Genomic DNA, 19166 nt, shown 5'->3' with positions numbered 1-19166 from the left:
CTACTCCCTGCTCTCTCTGGTGAATCTTCTCAGCCCCCACAACTCTGGCCTGTACCCCACTTCTAAAAAAAAAGACATCACTGAGCATGAAAAAGCACACAGGATAGAAGGAGACATTTACAAAATGTTTAACCCACAAAGGGCTTGCATTGGCTGCACTCCTACAAATTGATGAGACAATACTATAGGAAAATGAGAAAAAGCTTTGAAAAGACCTTTTACAAAATAGCTGACAAATATACAAAAATTTACCAACCTTTGTCCATTGTGGGAGATGGGGAGATGCAAATGAAAACCTCAAGGAGAGACTCCGCAAGTTCTAGGATAATCAGATGTTAGCCTGCAGGAAGAATGCTTATGGGATAAAATTCCTCCTTTTAGGACAATCATAAGCGGTTCTCAAAGATTAATGATAGAATTGTTTTATAGTAATCATCAAACATTGTTTTAAGTCGATATATATAAACATGTTTTCCCTGTTATCCTAAAGCTATGAAATTTTTCCCAAGGCTAAGTGGTATAAAACAAAGAAGAAATTACTATTCATTTATAATGGAAAAATTTGTGAGTTGCTGATGCCAAAAATAATCTATCAAATCATACCAAATAACACATCAAACCTAAAGTCACACTTACATAAGAATAAAATCAGGAAGATACACGTGGCCAACCTGCAGAAAGCAGTTCCCTGGGAGGCAGTGGGCAGGGCCCACTCTGGCGGCTCCAGCATCCCTGCCACTGGAACTAAAGTCCACCCTGAGGTTAGTGTTGATTTTCGCCTTTTGTCATGCAAGTGGAAGCCCCCTTTGGATTTCTTTCTGTTGTGGAACAAAGGGATTAATGCAGTTCTTTTGTAAAAGTGAAGTTGCAGAATGCCAACTTTAAAAATTGGGGTACACCTGTAGCCATGCATTGGTTGTTAAGAAAACTCTACAGAATTTATGCTGTGATGAGAGTGTTATTATTCTCATCAATCTACTTGGCTGTCTTTTTCAAGTCCTGAAACAAAAACTCAATGTGGGAGTTTTAGAGAGAGAGAGATTTGCATAGAACAGGTTCGCCAAAGCACAGTCAAGATTCTCAAGCCAGCTGTTTGTGCACTGAATTTGCGGTTCTGGAACGCTGGCCACACCGTATATCTATAACTGTGTTGCATGTACTCTTCAACTGCCACTGAGTCCTGCCAGGTAGAGGTAAAACAGGGCCTGTCAGAGACAGTGGACAGTGTTATTTTCTTCTTTCCCTAGAGTGATTAAAGAATATGAAAAAAGATTTTCGGGTAGTGTCAAGATGATCCCTGACTTACAATGGTTCCCCTTTCAAGTTTTTCAACTTTATGATGGAGCAAAATAAATATGCGTTCAGTAGAAGCTGTACTTAGGAGTTTGAATTTTGATCTTTTCCTGGGCTAGTGATTTGTTAGGTAGGATCCTCTCATTATGCTAGGCAGCAGGGGCAATGATCCACGGCTCCTGCTCAGCTATGGCATGACTGAGGGGAAACCAAACAGCTGCCTGCCAGCTGTTCTGAGCCTCCTTGCAAAAGAGAGAAATTGATGACCCTGTCACTGTAGCATCCGCATCATCTGGGAGTTAACTTTAGCTCAATGATTCAAACTTTCTTCAGGCCTCGGGTGCTTTCAGCAGTGTGCTATAATGACGAAAACCAGTGCAGCGATCCTGGTTTTCCCTTCCAGTACAGTATTCAATAAATTACATGACCTATTCAACACTTTAGTATAAATTAGGCCTTGTGTTAGATAATTTGCTCAACTGTAAGCTAATGTAAGTGTTCTGAGCAAGTTCAAGAAAGGTAGGAGAGGTAAGCTATGATATTTGGTAGGTTAGGTATATTAAATGCATTTTTGACTTATGACATATTCAAGTTAAAAATGGGTTTATTTGGACGTGACCTCACTGTATATGGAAGGAGATCTGTAGTGAAGATTGAATTCAGAATTCAAATAGTGAATGACATGTTAATAGGGGAGGAGCATGCTCAAATTTTACCAGACCATTGCCCTTGGTTTAGGATGCTACTGTGTGGATGGCAGTTCCCTGGAAAGGGGAGTTTCTGAGTAAGGTTTGTTTTTACGATAAGTTTCCATGATTAGGAAAAATTGCTGCTCCATATAACGCCTTTACAAATTTCTTTTTTTTTTTTTTTTAAAGATTTATCCATTTATGCACACAAGAGCTGGGGTATAGGCCAGAGGTGGGGAGGGGGGCGGGTGAGAGGATTCACCAGAGACAGAGTAGGGAACAGAACAGGCAGATTGACCGAAGCACACTGCTGAGGAGAGCAGCGGGTGAGCCAGAAGAGGTCTGCTGCACCATGGGTTGGTGGGTTGCCCCCGGCTGGCCAGGAATTGAACCCGTGCAGCAGGAGCTGCAGACAGCTTCATAGGTTGCATCTTAACCCTTGAGCCATGAGGGAGGTCCTAAAAATTTCTTGCTAAGAATTTCAAATACATGTAATCTAACTGAATCTCAACCCCTGTTCCTAGTTGATTGTGCATATAATATATCATAAGACCCTCATTTAAGTCACATTGTTAGGAAATATGAAATTCCAACTAAGTCAATTTTCCAAATGATTGAAACAGCCCTTTAAGATTTATAACATTTTAATCTTTCTGATGGAAAGCCTGCCAAAATATATTATACACGTTGCTACTTTCTAAAGTGGAGAGAAAAGATGAATGTAACCATTTCCTGGTGTCTCCAAGCTATCGTGAGCATGGATGCCTTTTCCTATGGTATGTGTGGATAATATGGGGAGGTCCCCAGGACTGGACATACGGAGGGCTGTCCTCTCTGGAGATAATTGTGCCTTGACGGTTGGTCTTGCTTTCTGAATTCTTGTATCCGCTTTTGGTTCTTTTCCTCTCCTCCACTATTATTAAACTGTCAGTAGACATTTCTTGCCTTTCTCATGAGACAGTTTCTAAGAATCTACAGTATCTCCACCATCCTTTTAATTTTATATTTAATCTGCTTTGGATCTAGAAAACATGTCTTGTGAAAAGACTGCCTAAAAAGGGAAAGAGAAAAAATGGATTTTACTCTAACAAAGGGCTAGAAAGGGTTGCCTAGGAATAAAGTGCAGGTCTTTAAGATATTTCTCTATTTGGAGGCATTTAAAATTAGCTTTTGATTTTGGCTATATTCCTCCAAATTGAAGTTACTAGATGAGAGATTTCCAGAGAGTCAATTTTTAGTGTACATGTAATTGAGATCCTGGGGAGAGGGGGAGAGATGATCATAGTCCTACATCTCACCCCGATCAACATTATCCTATTCATTTTATGGAAATTGTAGTTAATATTCTGAATTAATTAGATTGTACAATCAGTTTCAAAAGCATAATGCAGTGGTGTATAAAATTTAATAATGCATAAAACTTGTTATGGAAATTTAAAATTTTAGGACCTAGATGAAATTCAAACATGAATTTTGTATGAAGAAATGAAACAAAATAGTTTTGTTGGAGTAATTGACTTTATTACAAGGGAGAACATCCACAACATCATTTAAATACTATGCCATTCATCACATGCACTGCTTCCCAGCAAACTAATTTAAGACAGATGCCATACTTGATAAATAGCAACAGGGTACATCGCTGTCCTGCCTCTGCCTTTTTTTCTTGAAGATCAGCAGGCTTAGTGAAAAGAGATTTCTTAAAATAAGCATTATCAGATACAAAGACTGGAAATCATAAATGATGCCAACAACATCCCTTGATTATGACAGGAAGCCTGCATATGTAATCTTTGTAGCGAATAAACATCTTCAATTTCTAGTATTATATCATCCAATTCCAGGAAAACATTATCATAATATGAAATAGACAACAAAGTACAGAGCAATCAGAACGATCTGGTCATGAGAAATACTGCGTTCTCTCTCCCGAGTTAGGGCAGCCGGTCTGAGTGAGAACAGCTGATGGAAGGTGGGCCTAGGTGCAAATCTCAGTGCATATGCAACTTTGGAAAAATCACTAAATTTCTCTGAACCTCAGTGCTTCAGACTGTCATGCAATGGAAATGAGCCTTGCTTCCCAAGGATGGTATAATATTTATTGAAAAAGTGTACATGTTTCACTTTTCTCCAATATGTCCCCTTGGTTTGCAAACCCATGCAAAACTCACAATATGCTGGTCCTCACCTCCAACTGTGGTTCCCCTGGGTTGTCTTATCTTTATGGGGGTCCCTTTCCACCCAACTTGGAAACTAGTGGTGTCCAAGTTTTCTCCCCTTCCTTCTTCCTAGCTAGTTTTCTCTTTTCTTCCTGCACTACTCTATCTGAGTGGTATCAGTTCTCCTTGTGTCTCATTATCCTGTAGAAAGTTGGTCTTTAGGGATAGGGCTGAAATCCATCAAGTATGTCCTGCCAAGGGTTGGGGCAAAGCTGGCATCTGCTCTGAGGGTTAGTTGTCTGCTCTGTTTGGTCAATGCTTGTACTGTACTGGATGTCACCTCTACTTTTAGAACTATTTCTCCATGGGCATCACAGATATCTGCTCATGGGAATCTGAGCCAGAAGTCGAACCAGAGTAACAAATGGGCAGCGTGCTCAAATTGTTGTTGCTTATGCTCTTGAAAGACCAAGATAGATTTGTATACATGGTGAAGTTGTCAATGCCAGGAACATTTAGGACAGTTTTTCTCCTAGAAGTTTCCTTCGACCTCCAAGCAGACAGACTTCTGTTGATCTATTTCATTCTAGATATGTTCAGCTACAACTGAACATTAATGGTATACAGTTTGAACTCAGTTCCAACTCACTTGGTTATAATCAGAAGGGAATGGCCATCATTAGTGTGCATTTCTGAATGTTAAGTAGGATGAAGGAGAAATTCTTTTTGTATCAAAAGCTGCTATGCTTGTGATCTTACCAATCTTTCTGTAACTTTGTCAGTTTTTATTTTATACATGTCACTGTAGGTTGCCAGTTGCATGCAATTCATAATTGCATAATGGATTGACATTTTGTATGCTGTGATTTCTTTCTTTTTGCTTTAAACTCCAAATTTTCTGATTATAACATTGCCAAATAACTTTCTTATAAAGGAGTTTATGCATGTTTTCTTCCAGCACTTTTATTTTTATTTTTATATTTAAATCTTTGAACCACTGGAAATTGGTCCTCGCCTTAGTCTGAGGTGCAGTCCCAATTTTAAAAATGGAATAAATGGTTTTGAATAAATTAAATGTAGCTTAAAATTAAGCAAATATAATTTTAATTTAATATTTAATATTTAACATATATTAATACATATATGTTTTGTTTTGAAATATATGTACTTATATGCACATATAGTTATGGATTTATGCTGAAGTCTCTCCTTTTTCTCTCTCCAGTAGTTTCGTAGTTACCTCCATCTCAGTTTCCAGGCTTCTAGTTCATAACTAGGTCTTTTCGATGATGGTTAGAGGCCCCTGAAACTTTAAGACAATCCCAAGAAGCAGTTCCATTCACTTCCTGGTTGCAAGGCTGTCTTGTCTTCCTAATTAACTAATTCTCAAGTTGCTATAAAGTTAGAGCATAAGACAGCAGTTAGGCAGTAATTTTACTCAGGCTTGTCTTTACAAAGGTGTGTGTAAGCAGGGTTACTCACTGTGACAATATTGGGAACAGGAACATTTGTAAATAGCCTGTGTCCAGCAAGAGGGTATAGGTTGAATAAACCATGGTTCACACACACAACAATGTACACACAGCCATGGATGAGATGAGTTAAGTCTCCATGTCTTCATAAAGCACAATCTACTGAATGCACAGTTAAGTGAAAAAAGCAAGGTACAGTACTATATACATGGAATGTAATCTTTGTGCATGAAAAGGTAGAAAAATAAGAATTTATGTAGTTGGAAGAAGAAAAGTTAACACATTAGTAAAAGTGGTTTTCTAAAGAGGAAGGAATGTGGGGTTTGGAAAAACATGAGATTCATTCATAAAATGCTAGTTTGATTTCTGGTTTATGCAACATATATCTATGTAAGATGATTTATATAAGATACATGTAAGATGAAAAATTTTTTAAAGATTTATTTATGCATACAAGAACCGGGGTACAGGCCATATGTGCAGGAGGGTGAGAGGATTCACCAGACAGAGCGGATTCACCAGAACCAGAACAGGCAGACTGATGAAATATACTGCTGAGGGGAGCAGCAGGCGAGACAGGAGAGGTGTGCCTTGCCATGTGGGCATCTCCGCAGCCGGCGGGGATTGAACCAGCACTGCAGAGGCCACGGGCAGCTTCACAGCGCTGAGCTCAACTGTCTGCGTCACCAGGGAGGCCCTGTAAGATGAAATTATAAAAAAGCCCCACCAATTGCAAAAGGTGTGTGTGAAAGTGTTGGGGAGACAAGAGCAGGGATGTTTCATGTCATGAACTGGTTCTGGCACTTCCTTCCTGTGGTTCTAAAATTCCAGGCACCACTGCTTGCCTCCAACCTCACTGTCAACTGGTTCCCAGCAGCACACTCACTTATGGTTTGTATTTTTGTGCTTTTCTTATCATGGAAATGATAATGGCGTTGAGCCCATTTCTTTTTGGTTTCCTCTCATTGCATTTTATTGATCATTGCTGTATATTTAGAGCAGAAGAAATGCCTGGATGTGTGAAACTTCTTTGCTCATGGAAGGCCTTTTCCTCTCCTTTAACCCTTATTACTGGAAATCTTTAAAAAAAAAAAAAAAAAACAACTCTTTTCTTGCCTTCGAAAGTCCATGTACTCAGAATAAATATTTCTTGAATGATAAAACCTATTGCAATGAATTTCTAAACCTCAATTTCTGATATAAAATACTGCATTTCATAGAGTTTAAAATGCCATTGACTGTAAAATATACCATTATATTTTAAAGTCACTCCATTGTCCTTTGCATTATTACAAATGCTGCCAATTAAACTGACACAATGCTTTTTTATTACATCCCTTGTAAAATGTACTTATTTCAGAAAATAGGAAAATGTGCATTTTAGTATAGGTAAAATATAGGATTATAGATATAGACTTGGAAGATAAAAAGTTCAAATTAAATATGTACTGATCCCAACAAGTTACAAAAGCCAAAAGGAAATGTTTCCTCCAGAGCAAAGCCAAGTACAGGGTAGCTACACAATGAATGTTTATGAGAAAATGAGACTTCTTACATGACAGTGGGTGGTGACTGAAATTAGGGGAAAGCATGCAAAAAAATTTATTTCTAAAAAGCTGCAAAACATACAGACCCTGTGCTATAACATTAAACATAAAAAGATAACAAAAAACAATGAGAAAGTTAACCCAGTCCTTGAATAGTTTATACTCTAGTGAAAAAGACAAACATAACAAACATAGTCTCCCATTGGCATAGGTGGGGGAAATCAGGACTGAAGGGACAGATTTGGGGGTTGTCTTCAGAGAGATAATGCTTGAAATTGTAGGGACAGAATAAACAATATATTGAATAGCTTCAACCATGAGTTTCAGGACAGGGACAGATTCTTGGAAGGTACCTACATTCAATGGGAAGAAGAAGATCCAGTGAGGACAACCAAGACATGTTAAGAGAGATAAGAGGAGAAATTGGAAAGCAATTTGTCATTGAAGTCAGTTAGAGAAATGGTTTTACGTAGGAAGGGATGAGCAACATTGTCAAATTGCCGAGAGATGGGGCAAGATGAGGAGTGAAGATGTTATTAGATTTGGCAGTTAGGAGGTCATCAGTGACTTCCAATAAAGTAATTTCTGGAGAACAATTGGAGTAAATGTCAGACTGTAATGGATTGTGAGTAAATGCAGGAAGAATTTATCTAGAAAGAACTTGTGAAGAAGGATAGGAAGAGGCAGGGGGGAAAAAAGGAAGAGCAAAAATGGAATCAGTGAGTCAGGGGGAAAGTAGGCACCAAAATTCATGGGAATAAAGCAAAAGACTGAAGGTCTGAACGCAGAAGGCAGATTGGGGAAGTTGTTGGCAGCCAAGTCAGGGAGTAAACCTAGAGCCCAGAAAGGAAAAGCAGAGAGGACATGGAGTCAGGCAATCTTTGGTTGAGTTCATAGCTCTGTTCTTTACTATGTGTCCTTCAGATATTAAGAATTGGGATTTTGGTGGTATGTGTGCTGTGATAACATACATTTGTGGAAATGTAAACCCATAGTTCTAATATATATATATATATATATATATGTATCGTTATAAACCAATTATACCTCAATATACATAATTTAAACAAATTTTTAAAATAAATCAAAAAAGAATCCTCAGAGGGCCTCCCTGGTGGCCTAGGTGTTAAGCCTCAGTACTACCACTCCCAGAGCATGAGTTCCATCCCCAGAGAGGGAGCTAACCCATGGAGCAGCAGACCTCTCCTGTCTTGCCTGCTGCTCCCCTCAGCTGTGTTTTGCAGTAGATCTGTGGGTTCTCCCCACTCTGTCTCTGGTGAATCCTTTCACCTTCTCCACCCTGCACCTCTGGCCTGCACCCCTGTTCTTCTATGCAAAAATAAATAAAATCTTTTAAAAAATCCTGAGAAAGAAGACAAACACTCCAAAAATATTCCTATAATAAATATGATGCATCTTTCAGAATTTTTTCTTGTGCTTTTAATGTAGGCTGATGATGTAAGTCCAAGCAAAATTCTAGGAAAGAATCTTACCAGGGGACAAAATGATGTATTTCAAGTGCATGACTTTCTGACAGTTTGGCTTTTAAGAGTATCTAGAGAAAGGAATTATAAATGGATTTCATCAGGCATGCCAAAGCAGATGAGATGCCAGTGACTGCTGGATGCACTCTTTGGGAAGAATCACATTTGAGTAAGAGTCTAGGCTCAGCATTAGAAAGGGCTATGGATTAAAGAACCTGGCCAGGGGCTTTGTAGGGGTAGTAGTAGCAAGATCATGAATTTGCTGACCCTGAAACCAGACAGGGAAATGGGTTATGTATCCATCATGTAGTTCTCCATAAATGATATTGAGTCCTTTGATAAGTATTGACTTGTAAAGATTTCAATGTACATTCTCTGAGAAGTACAAATACTCTACATTGTACATTAATGGAAGAAACATAAATTGCAGCATCAGCTATAGTCGGTAGGCCTGACATCCCTTTATTAATGATAAGGTATGTGATTAGGGTATATTCATTAATTTAAGAGTTATTGCTCTATGTACTCAACGAAGATGGCCATGGAATATCAATTCCATGAACATCATGGAATATCAAAATTTCCTTGGAAAAACTACAGTGTTTATGGTAAGAAATGAAACACAAGGAAATCAAGATTCCTATGTCTCATGTAAAATGATCTGAAAAGCTGTATTTAAAGTTACTGTTGCTACAGACAATTATAAATCAGAGACATCCTGCAGAGGAAGAGGAGGGAGAGGGATCAGAGGGAGGAGAACAGGGGACTGTGGCGATAGTGCACGGGTGTAATGATGAAGGAAATTCTATGGGGACTACACCTGAGGGGGCAGGGGGTAAGTAAACCTTGTTTAAAAATGAACAATGATTTAAAAAAATATTAAAAAAGAATAGGGAAAAAATAAATAAAAATCAAAAGTAAGAATGATCAAAATAAATATAAAAGTCCATCCATCATTATAAATAACTTTTATTAAAATTTTAATATACATTTCCAGTCTTATTTGTATATATGTATTTTTTTAACCAAATTGAATCATAATGTGCAAACTATTTGGCAACTTGAAATGTTCACTTAGAAATTTATCTCATATAACAATTCTATTAATAAGTTAAAAAAATAAAGTTAAAGTTACTGTTGCTAAGCCTGTTTTACTTTAAAAAATTATTAGTATATATTTATCTTTAAACAATGAAATATCACAACTGACTCTTTTAAGACAGTAAATTTCATTTACATGTTATATGAATATAATTTCAAGTATAAATTATGTATATATATTTTTAAGATTTATTTATTTATGCATTCAAGAGCTGGGGTACAGGCCAGAGATGTGGGGGGGTGAGAGGATTCACCAGAGACAGAATGGGGAATAGAACTGGCAGATATACTGAAGTAGACTGCCAAGGGGAGCAGCGGGGGAGTCAGGAGAGGTCTGCTGCGCCATGTGGGTAGCTCCCTGGCTAGCTGGGGATCGAATTCATGCTGCAGAGGCTGTGGATTGCTTCATAGTGTGGTGCTTAATCCCTTGTGCCACCAGGGAGGCCCTGTATATAATTTTGAAAAGTGATGTTACATGGTTTTTCAACAGAATCTTATCTTGAGCTCCATTGTAGGTAAAGCAGAGCTATTCTGACTGTGAAGGAGGTAGAGGGGCTTGTTTTCATCCCTCCTGAATGTTGGACCTTGGAGTTTCATGAAACTTGGCTTGAAAGCCTCTGCTAAAAGATTAATTACTTGTGAAATGCACCCATAGGTTACTGAACAAATTAATTTGCTATAGGAGAATAATAACAGGTGAAATTTTGGAGAGTTATAAAAAATGATAAGTTTAAATTTAGTCACTCAAAGTAATTATAAGTAATTAAAACACAAAAGTAAAACACATTTCCCAGAGCCTAGATGGCTCAGTCTTTAACAAACTCTGTAGTGACTTCAAAGGTAAACTTTAGTGCAAGGAAGGCTGAGCCAGCCTCAGTCCCAGTCCAGGCTTCCTTTCTCAACTGGTGGAAAGAGAAAATCTAATTTGCTTGTTGCTTTTAACTCGATCTGGTCTCTTGAGAACAATGGCACTCCTGCCATTGTTTCAGTCTTCACATCTATATTTAAGGAAAGAAAAACAGGGAAGAAAAAAATTAACTTGCTTCTTTTAAGGGCGCTCCCAGAAGTCCCATGCAACAGCTCCTCATAGCTCAGTAGTCACATGGCTCAATTAATTTAACCACATGGCTCTAAAGAAGGTGTCTCTCTTTTTCCATCAGCAAGACAGTTTGACACATTCTCATTGATCCATTACAACCATTAAAAAAGCACATTACCACTCTTATTTTTTTAAAGATGTATATATGCATACAAGAACTGGGGTATAGACCAGAGGTGCTGGGGGTGAGAGGATTCACCATCAACAGAGTGGGGTGCAGAACAGGCACAGCTACTGAAATGCACTGCTGAGGGGAGCAGCAGGTAAAACAGGAGAGGTCTGCTGTGCCATGTAGGTCAGCTTCCTGCTTGGGGATTGAACTCAGGCAAGATTTACAAAGATTAAATAGAAAATTGGAATTAAAATAAATTTGTTAATTTGATTCCTTCCTGTACTGAATTATATTCACATCTATAGGATTCCTTCAATCCAAAGCAAGCAGTACAGTGTAATAGTTAAAGTATAGCTCTTGACCTGTGCTTGCAGGTCAAATGTTTATTTATTTATTTATTTATTAAGATTTATTTATTTATGCAAGAACCAGGGTACAGGCCAGATGTGCGGGAGGGTGAAAGGACACACCAGAGACAGAGCAGGAAACAGAACAGGCAGGCTGACAAAATACACTGCTGGGGGAGCAGCGGGTGAGACAGGAGAGGTCTGCTGAGCCATGTGGGATTCTCGCCAGCTGGCCGGGATCGAACCTGCGCTGCAGAGGCTGTGGATAGCTTCACAGCGTGGAGCTCAACCTGCTGCGCCACCCTCAACGGTAATGTTTAATAGTGGTGTGACATTGGGTAAATTACTTAAGACCTCTACACTTCACTTTCTCTGGTCCTGGAATACTGAAGTAGTAGGCAGAACCCACATTACTCCTTGACCTGTGGAATAATGTAGAAAAGGCCAAGTAGAAGCCACAAGACCTTTCTTTAGTTAGGAAGATAGTAAACCTAAAGCAACACTGAATTCCTAGAGGAATTGCGGGGGTTAGTGTCACCATTAAAGGACATGAAAGAAGCAGGAATGGTCATTGCTACCACATTCCCATTTTACTCTTCTATTTGCCCTATGCAGAAGACAGATGGATTTTGGAGAATGACGGTAGATTATTGTAAACTTAACTAGGGGGTGACTCCACTTGCAGTTGCTATGCCACATGTGGTTTCATTACTTGAGCAAATTAACACTTCCCCTGGTATCTATCTGGAATGTGGTAGCTAGTTAATGACTCTTCTCCAACCCTGTCAATAAGACCCATCAGAATTACTTTGCTTTCAACTAGCAAGGCTAGCAATACACCTTCACTGTCCTACTTCAGAGAATGTTAACTCTCTGGCCTTGTCATAATTTAGTTTGCAGAAATCTTGACCATCTTTCTTTTTTTTCAAGCTATCATACATTGGTGACACCATGCTGACTGGATCTAGCAAGCAAAAAGTAGCAACTTCTCTAGGCTTACTGCTAACACATTGTGTTAGCAGTAATAAATAAATAAATCTGACAAAAATTCAGGGACCTTCTACCTCAGTGAAATTTCTAGGCTTCCTGTGGTGTGGGACAAACCAAGATATACCTTCTAAGATAAAGGATAAATTGTTGCATCTGATCACTACTACAACCAAAAAAGACTCACAATACCTACTGGATCTCTTGGATTTTGGAGGCAACATATTCATTTGGATGTATTATTTCAGTCCTTTCACAAAGTGACCTGAAAAGCTGATGGTTTTGAATGGAGCCCAGAACAAGAGAAGGCTGTGCCACAGGTCTGGATTGCTGTCCAAGCTGCTCTGCCACTTGGGCCACATGAGCCAGCAAATGTAAGGGTATTTGAAGCCTCAGTAGTGGATAGGGATGCTAATTGGGAGCTTCTGACAAGTCATAATAGGTGTATTTGAGAGCACACTCTAAGGATTTTGGGGCAAAGCCCTGTCATCCTTTATGGATGACTACTCTCATTTTGAGAAACAGCTCTTGACTTGTTTCTAGACTTTAGTACAGATTGAATGCTTAAGTGTGAACATTAAACTGCCATGTGACCTGGGCTGTCCATCATGAACTGGGTATTACTATCGTACTGATGAGAGGTACATGACCCTCCAAAAGAACTATTTGAGTTTTCTAATTTATACAGACAGAAATCCAGGAAATGTGTGAGAATCGACATTAAGAGAATGAGATAATGGGCCCTCCTTGGTTGGCACAAGGCCTTAAGTTGCAGCATTATGAAGCTAGCTGCAGCCACTGCAGCAGGAATTCGATCCCCTGCCAGGGAGCTAACCCACATGGCGTGGCAGACCTCTCCTGTCCTAGCCTGCTGCTCCCCTCACCAGTGTATTTCAGTAGAGCCCCTGTTTTGTGCCCCACTCTGTCTCTGGTGAATCCTCTCACCCCACCACACCTCTGGCCTGCACCCCAGCTCTTGTTGCATAAATAAAATCTTTAAAAAAAAAAAAGAGTGTGGGATTATAGAGTCAGGAATGACACGGCTGTTTTGCAGTCTTTTATTGGGGTTTACCAGGTACACAGCAGCCAGGGGTACTGGGGGGGCTGGGAGACTGGCAGGCCTCCCAGCCCCCAGCAAGTCTTCTCTCTCTCTTTCTCCCTCTCTCTCCCCCCCCCCCCCTTCCCTCCCTCTCTCCTGGTCCTGCTGGCATCCCTGTGACCCTGCCCTTAAAAGTCCACTCTCTCAGCCCAGGTGTCAGGTGCCATCAGTCATGCATTGAGGATCTATCCTAATGGCAGGAGGGCAGAAAAGCCTGATACCTGTTACCTACCCTACAGAGATACTGGTAGTAGGAATATAACTCAGACTGGGATTTACACCTCTGGCTTCGCTGGTTCTTGGATTTTCAGACTAAAAATTCGGAAATTTCTCAGCCTCCATAATTGTGTGAGTCAGTTTTTTATAGCAAACTTCTTTCTCAAATATGATGAAATCTCTCATATTTGTTGAATAAATAACTTATAACACACACACACACAAATACCCTAACAAGTATAACTGTACATCATTTTTTTATTCAACAAGTATTTAGGGTACCTACTATATCGAATCATTGTGTTCGGCCATGGGCAAACAGTTTGAAACAAATACTTTCATTAAGAGGAAAATGAATCGATACAGGATATTTTAAACTATTTTTTTTTCTCACAGAGAAATATAAAGAATGAATAGCACATACACTGACTTCGATTACTTTCTGAAAGTCCCACTAATTTACTTGTTGAAACAGTAAAACAAAGATTAAATAGAAGATAGGAATTTAATTAAGGGCATTTGAGTTCTTTTTCTTAATGGAGATGATTTCAAATTCATGTTCCTCAGAGCAGGGACATATATTTAACTTTTTTCAGAAAGACTGATGAGTCTGACACTTCCCCTCTAGTAAAGCTGATGAATATAACTTAGACCCTCTTCCCAAATTAATTGTAATATGATTAAAATCTGCATTTTTCTCGTGCTTGTTGGTATGGCTTGAAATAATGAGATTATAGGGTGGCCCAATTATTTGGTTTAAACAGCCACGCACACACCCTACGGCTTAATTACCATGAATAAATCAATTCCACCCAAAATTCACTGGCTGTCACTGACAATAGTTTCAACTGTCCTCACACAGTGTAAAGAATTCATTGAGCAGGCTAAAACCCATGAAAACCTAAGCCATTAAAAAATCTGCTGACTATCTCTTAGAGATCAGATTTTCTTCAACGTAAAACCTGCAATTCTACCCAATTTAAACTTCAGTCATGTCTCTCTTCAAACAGGATTACCTACGGCTCATCTTAAAAAGAAAAGCAACCAAGAAAAAACAACACTTTTCTTTGGTTACCATAAACCTTTTTTTTTTTAATTTACAAAAACAAACAAACCCAAACCTAGAAAAATTTTAGGGCTTTATTAAGAATTCACGAAATAATTAGCTACGGGTTTGTCCTGGGCCACTTTGGAACATCACGACTAGTTGCAAACGTAACTATTTAGAACGGAAATTCTCTTGTCATATTTACGAAGCAGGGCAAAGTAAAATGCATGATGAAACCGCAGCTGATGTCGACATTTTTATTAGGTCATCGGCTCCCAACTCATTTCTAGGTTTAGCTGTTCCGAAGACGCAGAAAGGGGGCTGCAGGGCCACAGCCTAGGGGGGGGCTATTTGTCTCGACCCGCAGAGCCGCGCTCGGGGCGCGTGGAGCCGAAGGAAGGGTCGGGGCGGAAATCAGGGGCTTAATGAGACGCCCCGCTCGCGCGGAGGCCAGGCGGGGGGTGTCAGGATCCAGCAGAGCAGAAGCGTTTCGGGGCTAATTAACTCCGCCAGGACACTCCCCCTGCCGCGGCCGGGGCTCCGGCGCTCTCAGACTTGGGGGCGGGGATTCGTTCGGATTCAAATTTAAAGCGGGAGGCCGCGCGGGGCTCGGCAGGTGCCTGGCGCCCCGCTCCCGGGGCCCTCGTTTCCGCCCCTACCTGTCCGGAGGGCCGGAAGTTACCTAGCTGGGGCGAGGCCCCTGCTTTGTTGTCGGCGTTTCAACAGCGCCGAGGGGCTTAAAAAGTGTGGGGGTGAGGGGACCCGGCTGCTGGTTGGCCCGGGGGCCCCCCAGCCTCGCCACGGGTCCGTCTGCGGCGCCCCCTGCCCTAGCCCTAGAAGGCCGCTGGCTCCCTCAGAAAGCCGCGGGGCAAAGCCGTGGGGGAGAGTGAGGCGGGAGGGGAAGGGACAGTAGTAAACTCCGCCGAGCGCCCAGACACACCACACTTAGCGCGGCTACACTTCTGAGGGCGCCCACAGGAGGCGGCGCATGCGCCCATCGCCTTTCACGCGCTCGCAGGGCTTTGCGCAGGCGTGAAACTGAGAGCTAAAAATAAAGACACGGCGTGACTGGCAGGCGGAGGGCGCTTTAGCTCCTGAAGCGCCACCGCGGCCAAGAGGCGCGTGCGCAGAGCGCGCGAGTGGGTGGGGCTCCTCCGAGGGGGCGGCCTCGCGCGCCCCCTGGCGCGCGCCCGGGGAGAGGAAGGAACGGGAGGGGGGCGGAGAGGAGGGAGGAGGCCTGGAGGGCGGGAGGGGGGAGGGGAGCGGGAGCGAGGGAGGGTTTATCGACCGGGCGATTTTGGTTAAAATATTCAAAATGGCGGACGGAGGAGCAGCGAGTCAAGATGAGAGTTCAGCCGCGGCGGCAGCAGCAGCAGGTAATCATTACAGCATTTTACATATTCATATTCATACTCAACCCCGGCTCCCGCTGCCCCCCCCGCGACTTAGCATAATTTATTAGTACTCAGGATTATTATAATTAACGGCGGGGAGATGGGGGGCCGGGGAGCACGGAGCCCCCGCCGGGCGCCGAGCGGAGGGGGAAGGAGGCTCGGAGTGGTCTGGCGGAGGGGGACGCCGAGGGGCCACGGGGGCCGCGAGCCCGCGCCCTCCCCCTGCCCCGCTCGCCCGCCGCCCGGCCCTCCTCCCCCGCCGGCCGCCGCCGCCGCGCCTCCGCGCCCCGGAGCCCGAACCGAGCGGGTCCGCGGCGGGGCGGCGGGCCGGAGCGGAGGGAGAGGACAATAAAGACGTTTTACATATTCATAGCTACCGGGCCGGCGGGGCGCGGCGGGGCGCGGCGCGCGCGGGCGGGCGCCCCGGGCCGGGCGGCGCGGGTGGGGGGGCGTGGAGGTGGCGGCGAGCACAATGCCCGGGAGGCGGCGGGGCCGGAGCGGACCCCGGCGGCCGGACAGCGGCCCGCGTGCCCCCCGGGAGCGGGCCGGGTTGGGGGGGCGCGCCCGGGGAGAGCGCCCAGCCCGTGTCCCGCCGCCGCCGCGCGGGGGGCCGAGCGGGGCCGAGCCCGGGGGTCACGGCTCCGGGCCCCGCGGCCGCGCCCCGCCGGCCCCCCGTGTGGCGGCCTGACCCGAGCCGGGCCTGCGCTCGAGGTGGGTAGGGGCGAGCGGGCGCGGGCGCGACGCGGTGGCCTCTCGGGGCGTCGGGGGCGGGGACGCCCCCTCGGGGACGGACTGGGGGGCCGGGCGGCCCTCGGGGAAAGTTCCCCGCCGTAGCGGGGGTGCCCTCGGGGGCCGCCCCATGTGTTTGGGGCCGTCGTTTCTCAATCCCCGTGCGTCCTGGAAAAGCACCCCTATTCCCGGGCGTCCGTGTGTCCCGGGGGGACGGGGTTGGAGGTGCCAGACGTGATCCCTTCTTGTCTCGCCGTGCACCCGGCGCCCCCCGCACTCATCTGACTCTGGCCCTCAGGCCTCTCGTGCTCGGAGGCCTCCCCAGAACTCGGACGTTCAGACCTGCCCTCCTGCCCCAGAGGTGGCTGCCTGACAAGTTGATAATGTTTCTGCTTTCCCTTCTCCGGTGGGAGTTGGGCAGGGGCGGGGATCCCCCTCCTGGGCTCTGTGCTGGGTTGAGGAGCTAGGTTCTGGGTCCTCTCCACCCTCGGCTTGGGCTAACCTCTCTCATTTGAATAATGTCTAATTCGGGGAGGTTTATATTATTGAAATGGCCGCCTGGCTTTCCCCGCCTCTCATGTTTAGTAATTCAGACCTTTAATAACAGCCACTCACAGCCCAACGCCGTGTTTATATTTTACATTCGCCCCATGTGCTTTTGTGGTTCGATATGATTCTTTTTTTTTTTTTCCTTGGCAATCCACAGGGCTCTGAGATCAAACCCAGGCTGTGTTGGGAAGAGACGGGGAGAGCTAGGCCGTGGCTCCTCCAGCAGTTGCCTAGGCCTCATATTCTCTGCCACTTGATTTATTTACTAATAACCAAAATGACCCCCCCACCCTCAACTTGCACACTTGAACCCCTCCTCCGCGGGCAAAACAAGTCCTCTCTGGGCCTCACTAGCATTAAAACAGTTCCTAGCTAAGCATCAACTCTGCCGTGTTATGTTTTTTCTCAAGAAGACTTTCCTTATAGTTTGCAGTACTACTGGGCCTAAGGAAAAAAAAAAATCTGTCTTCTCATTTTTAGGCGAATGAAACTTTTGGTTTAATACAAATGAATCACTTTGTTTTGGGGTAATTCCCTCCTCCCCTAGATTGAACTCCCCCAAGTTAAACTACTTTGTAGAGGTCTGCAGGATTCGTAAAACCCGTAGTTTTGTTTCTAGGGGTTGGGGAATAGCTAAGTATTTTAGAAATGCTTTAACTAAGTATTTAAGTTAACAATTTCAACATTTCTCAGTGCTGTGTTCCCTTATCTGTCTCTTCATTCTAATTTAAAATTTTTTGTTCTCATTGTCATGTACTTGCTTATTTTAATTGTAGCACTCCTGAAAACAGAAATGGGGTTATGATGCCTTTGAGTGCTTGTGTCATGGTTAAATGTGTGAAAATAGAAGAATAAACAGGCATTGTGTCCACCTGATCTTGGAACTTATTCCCCTCCCAGCACACCCGCCCTCTTCTTTAAGTTGTCAAATTGATTTCATGTTGTATGTAGATTTAGGGGAGTTAAATTGTGAAAGGCAGATTAACTTTTGCTACTTCGAAAAAACAGTAATTTTGATTTTGACCTTTTCCTTGGTGAAGTTTTCTTTCCTTTTTATTTTGTATGTTTGTAGGTTTTTTTTTTTTTTTTTTAAATGTTGTGCTGTTTGGTCGTTTTTTTAAAAACCCCAGCTCTAGTACCATTTTAGAGAAATGTGCTTAGCACTAATGTGCTAAATCTTTGAGATTATATTAAGACATTTTTTGTCCATTTGTTAGCTACATATTTTTTGAGCTAGCTTTCAGCTCAATTTTTGTAAAACTCTAGATTTGATGGACTAATAGGAAGCCACTTTCTAATAACCAGTTCTCACTATTTTTCCTCTTTCACCTTCAGCAGGTAGACCCTGAAAGCAGCAGGGAAAAAAAAAAAATTAGCGTTCACAAGAAGGTTCAGGGAATGACTGCTTCAGAGACCTGGAGCATGAGGTTGGGTGGACAAAAAGCAGTGATATGATTTCATGCCTTAAATAGCATATGTTTTTGCACCCGATTCCCAAGATGTGGTCAAACTGATGATGTCACTGGACAGAGGACAAGGTGCAGTTAATTTGATTTATTGTCCTGAGGTGAAGTGTAGCAGTGAAACCTTCTCATAGGGAAACCATTTATCGTGGTACAATTTCCTTGATAGCTGCAATTTAGCCACTACTGAGGGTATAGGTATTTTATCCAAGATGATAAAATGTACATTGCATTTTACAAACAAAATTTCACTGTTAAAATTTTTGTAATATGGAAAAGGATGAGCATTGTTAACTGATGTTATATTTTGCTTTGCTTTCTGTGCTATTGGTGCTATTGTGAAAATTTATTTCCTCAAATTTTCAGATAGAGACTGAG

The 19166-nt window shown here is 42.8% G+C and overlaps 1 protein-coding gene across 1 annotated transcript in view; it reads left to right on the top strand.

Moving 5' to 3' along the window:
- Nucleotides 1–15899: 15899 nt before the first annotated feature.
- POU2F1 (POU class 2 homeobox 1) overlaps nt 15900–19166 on the top strand; it is a gene marked incomplete at its 3' end in the record, with an annotated part of 149081 nt that continues 145814 nt past the window's right edge. Inside the window, 1 exon segment of the mRNA XM_084251446.1 lies at nt 15900–16029. Within this exon segment, the coding sequence (XP_084107572.1) occupies nt 15969–16029 (61 nt within the window). The 5' untranslated portion in view covers nt 15900–15968.

This window comes from Talpa europaea (genome assembly GCF_964194135.1).
Source record: "Talpa europaea genome assembly, chromosome: 12".
Taxonomy (NCBI): Eukaryota; Metazoa; Chordata; class Mammalia; order Eulipotyphla; family Talpidae; genus Talpa; species Talpa europaea.
This window is presented reverse-complemented; position numbering and strand designations above follow the sequence as displayed.